Source organism: Helobdella robusta (genome assembly GCF_000326865.2).
Source record: "Helobdella robusta unplaced genomic scaffold HELROscaffold_13, whole genome shotgun sequence".
NCBI classification, from domain to species: domain Eukaryota; kingdom Metazoa; phylum Annelida; class Clitellata; order Rhynchobdellida; family Glossiphoniidae; genus Helobdella; species Helobdella robusta.
This window is the reverse complement of record NW_008703718.1, coordinates 136884-141755: the sequence shown is the minus strand read 5'-3', so window position 1 is coordinate 141755 and position 4872 is coordinate 136884. Positions and strand designations below refer to the sequence as shown.

The 4872-nt window shown below is 26.6% G+C and overlaps 1 protein-coding gene across 1 annotated transcript; it reads right to left on the bottom strand.

The window, feature by feature from the left end:
* Positions 1 to 457: 457 nt before the first annotated feature.
* HELRODRAFT_168167 (hypothetical protein) lies at positions 458 to 4473 on the bottom strand (the record flags this gene model as incomplete). Its single annotated transcript, XM_009014053.1, has 8 exons — positions 458 to 526; positions 1358 to 1445; positions 2860 to 2915; positions 3166 to 3270; positions 3714 to 3801; positions 3909 to 4002; positions 4098 to 4181; positions 4416 to 4473. 8 exons carry the CDS (start codon positions 4471 to 4473, stop codon positions 458 to 460), a joined length of 642 nt encoding a protein of 213 aa, XP_009012301.1.
* Between the last annotated feature and the right edge of the window lie 399 nt (positions 4474 to 4872).

Below are 4872 nucleotides of genomic sequence, written 5' to 3'. Positions count from 1 at the left end.
TGATGATATTGTTTTGTTTACTTTTGAAATGCAATTCATAAACAGTCTCCAGCCGAGAGGAACCTCAAAACAATGTTCAATAAAATTCAAAATTTACACATTGAAATAACTCGATAAAAGACATATTTCCCAACCCCAGGAAAAGTAAAAAGAAGAAAAAAATTTTTTTATGTATAAATTCGCTCCACCCTAGTACACATGACAGACAAACAAACTACAGTTACTGTTTTTTACTGGAATGAAATAGCTTATTACAACTGCATCACAATTAATCCGAACATGAGCTATATTCCTATGGTATTTGTACAACTATGATACTAATTGCATTGTGCCTGTTTTACTAACTTTTCTAAAGTCTCATCATTTCTGAAGTTTTTATTTTCATAATTTATCATTGATCATTTATCAATTTATCAAAATATCTGTCGTCACTTAATCCTATTTTTTTTATTAAACTCTAACCCTTAAATCTTTTATCATATTGTATGTAACATTTTTTGAGAGTATTGCTGATCCAGCTGAAAAACTAAAAAATTAAAAAAAAAATGAGAAAAAATACTTTAAAAACATGGAAAGGAAGAGTTTAAAAATTATAAGAAAAAACTTCAACACAAAAGGCATCGACGAATTGTGACATCACAACTTTGAAAGTTAAAGAAAATGATAAAAAAAATACATCTAAAGAGTAATTAGACAGTTGCTGGCCAATTTTAGTGAGATAAAGACTTGTCCTCTCCAAAGATTGACATGACTGTTGTGTGGGAAGCGAGAGATGTGTGAACATTTAAATACAATATGAAATGAACAGTTGAATATCATTATGAATGACGTATATACAAGATACAAATAATTGTTAAGATTAGCTGGCAGGCGATGTCATCTATATTGTGCGCTACCTACATAGAAAAATCATTACGCGAAAATAAATGCACATCTTCGTCGTTTAACAAATGAATTTTTTGTATGAAAATTCATAAACATACGAAAATAAATAATATTTATAATTGAAAAAATAAAGAATTATTGAAAACCAGGTTATTTTTTTATAACAAAACCAAATCTTTCATAAAATTCCACCTACTATACTTTCTTTAAGGTTCGATTAAATTAACTAAACACTCAGAGATATGTTTCCCATTGATTTGTTCTCCTACATTCATTTTATAACATGCCAAATGTCAAATAACAATTTTGAATTTTAAAATTAATTTTTAGACACTTAACCAGCGAGGCATAATGTCATTAATGGTTAATTTGAAAATGATTAAATTAATAGTTGTTAAGTAGTGAGTGAATAGTTGCAAACGGATTCGTCCAAAAATAGTTTACAATAAAATGTCAATCAAGGACAACTAACCAATTTGAACAGGTTGATCGTGCTTGTCCGCAGAGGGTCAATAACATTTCCCTGATCATCTCTTACCACAAGATCCAACTTTAACCTCCTGAAATTTTAAAAAAACCATCCATGAATTTCTACCTTATTCACGTTTTTAAAATAATACAGCAGTTCAGTTACTGAAAAAATTATTTAAATGAACAACGTAATTTTATTTACGTAAAAAATATTTTCAAACAAACAAAAATGACTCAAACTGATATAAAAGCATCTCAACAGTCGTTTTAAGATTTTACATTCGCCCGAAAATATTTTAAATTTGAATACAAGAAAAAAGAAACAATCTTAAGGAATCTTCCTACATTGACAAATGTTTCATCTCCCGATTTCCTGCATTGTTTGCTTCATTTTATCTTCTCTGCTAATATATCCCTTTAGTTAATTATTTTATTAACTTGAATTGGATCATGTACGACGATGCTAGTACTTCAGAGTTGGCAGGAGCCTTAAAGATCAAATAAGTGGCATGGCACTTTTCAAATCTCAAACAATTTAGAGATTAAACAAATGTAAGTTATTTAGTGACAAATCTGCCATTGATGATAACTTTTTATTTTGTTTTCAGCCATCTGGGTGAATTTAATTCATTTGGATGTTTATGTTGTAATCTGGTACATGAAATTAATAAAAATCTTCACCAAAGGGATATATCAGCAGAGAAGATAAAATGAGAAAAACGATGTATGAAATTTAATGATGAACCAATAATTCTTATGTTAAAATTAATGGTATGAAAACGTAAAGTTTTCATACAGGGAGAAAATGTAGAAAGATGAAAATTTGGAGAGATGGATTGCTAAGATGGAGTAAGTGAATTGAAATGATGAAAATCATGCAAACATGCAATGCACAGAAATCAATAAGATAAAACATAGGAAGATAGGAATGAAGTAGTTATTGAAATAGTAATATTGTGTGACTCAAAGAATGTATCACCTATCATGGAAACGAAAAGCAGAATGTCTAAGAAACTTATTAGGATGTGAATATGCAGTGAGCTGCATTATTAATGACAAAATGACAACACTGCCACACTTTCTGCTATTTCAGAATGTTCCAATTATTTAATTACACAACCAATTATATATAATACATACAAACATTCATATATAAAATAAACAAATATATATACATTTATACAAAAAAAAGAGTTTACATAACTATATATATATATATATATATATATATATATATATATATATATATATATATATATATATATATATATAAGTAAAAAATCAATTCAATTAAGAAAGTTTCATCTACTTTCTAATAAATGATATCTCATTAAAAGTTCAAAAACCGAACTACATAGCCAATATTTAGATAGTAACAATCAAATTAATGAAAAATTATTTATATCAGTTGAATTGAAGAAAATAATAGTGTACAGAAAGAACCAAAGAATAAATTAGTGGAAGCAGAGAGAATTTAAAAAATATTGTAAAAACTGAACTTACGCATTGCCAATGTCAATCTTTTGAGTAACTTTTTGTTGGTTATCCTTCATCTCATCCTGCAACAAAAATGAAATCAGCTTTTTAAAAAAGTACAGGAAGAACTATAACAATATCCGTCATTAGCATCATAATTATCAGTCAAGATGAAACATGATAAAAATTTATGCTATACACAATACACGTTTGCTAATGATGAATCTTCAACAATCAAAAGGCCAAAAACCTTAATTGGTATTATTTATTTTAACAAAACTTTTAAGAAAATAAATACAAGATAAGGCAAGACAAGATAATATAAAAACAGACCACGGTGAGTTTACTGGAGAGAATAATTCTTCGAAAGTCCATCAATTCAAGCATGGTCTTACGCAGCTTCTCGACATCACTTTTGTTTTCGGTGCCTATGGATTTCTAAAATTAAATATGGACCCTTTAAAATGTGAATCAATAAAACAGGTGTCACATTATCAGTGGTGCACTACTATAAAGATGAAATATCAGCTATATCCGCTCTGGTAGAAAATTCAAGTAATCTTTCCCAATATAAACTTTTTGAAATATTCATGATTTCTTAGGTTGAAATCACTAAAGAAATATATCAAAAAAGAGAAAAGAAAAATGATTTGATGCAATATTTCTCAATTTTAAAAATTCTGTCATGATGCTATTATTCAATAATTTTCTTATTTTCAATAAATCTTTGCAACCAAGACATAAAAAAAATTAAATATTCCTGCCCTTAAAATTTATTCACGAATACAAAAACTAAAGTAATCATTTCTAATACAAATTTTAAATGTACTTACTACTTAAGCAAATAAAAAAGAAACTAAAACAATAAAATGAAAGCATACAAGATACAAATCCTTCCACAGACATCCCCACTCCTTCAGCACCGATGTTATTTCTCTGACTAGAGGAGATTCTTTAGGATAAAAGCACCTGCAAAAACGGAATGTTAAATGTTTATTAATTTTTGCAAAAAAATAAAGTATTTCTTTGTAGATAGACCAAAAAAAACTTAATATAACTAAAAAATTTAACCTTACCCTTGCACATTGATTGCATCTTTAACTTTCACATACGACTTTGGAATGATACCTTTTCTAAAGTTATTTCTGGCACAGTTCCCATAAAACCATTCTGTTGTAAATATTTTCAAATAAACCATTTATTCTAATTCCTCCAAGTGACATAAATTATTAACAACTATTAGAGAAAATAATTTAGATTTTAACCTTTTGTTTCATATATCAAATGCAAACTATCTCCAACATCAAATGCCAAACATTCAGCCTTCATGTTATGGAAGTTGTGGATTGCTACATGATCAATGGAGTAAGAAATTATGTAAAATTTATGCAAACTTTCAAAATATTAAATTTTTAAATAACTGATTTAGAAAAAAATTTCACAAAAATAATTGAAGATTTTATAAATAAACAATCAATAAGTATTATCAAATGCTTAATATATAATGGGTATGTTAGTACAGTTATTTAATTTGAACTTTGTTTGAGTAAAAAATGAAAAATTAAACAAATATTAAGACTAACCAATTGCATATTTATTTTCTAAACTGGTTTCAAACCAGACTGAATTTGATGATGACATTTTTCACTGTATTGCAAACTATAATCAAGGACCGAACAAAAACTTAAAATAATTTAAAATAAAATCAGTTAATTACTTGAAATAAAAAATAAATTTAAAGAAAAAATTTTATGTTTAATTAAATTTTAATAATACTTCAATCAAACAACAAAATCAAAATAATAGATTTATTAATTTAAAGAAGTTTTATAAAGGTCAAAAAAGAAGAGTCAACCTTATATAAATTTTCTTACAATTTAAATTAAAACCCTACTAAATCGTATTTACTTTTCTAAATTTAATTGAACATTAAACTTACTTACACTTTCTTACCTTTTTTAAGTTAAGCCTTTGGTTAAGAAAAACTAAAAAGACAAACCTTTTAGTTATACTTATTCTAGATATAATTCAACCATTAAT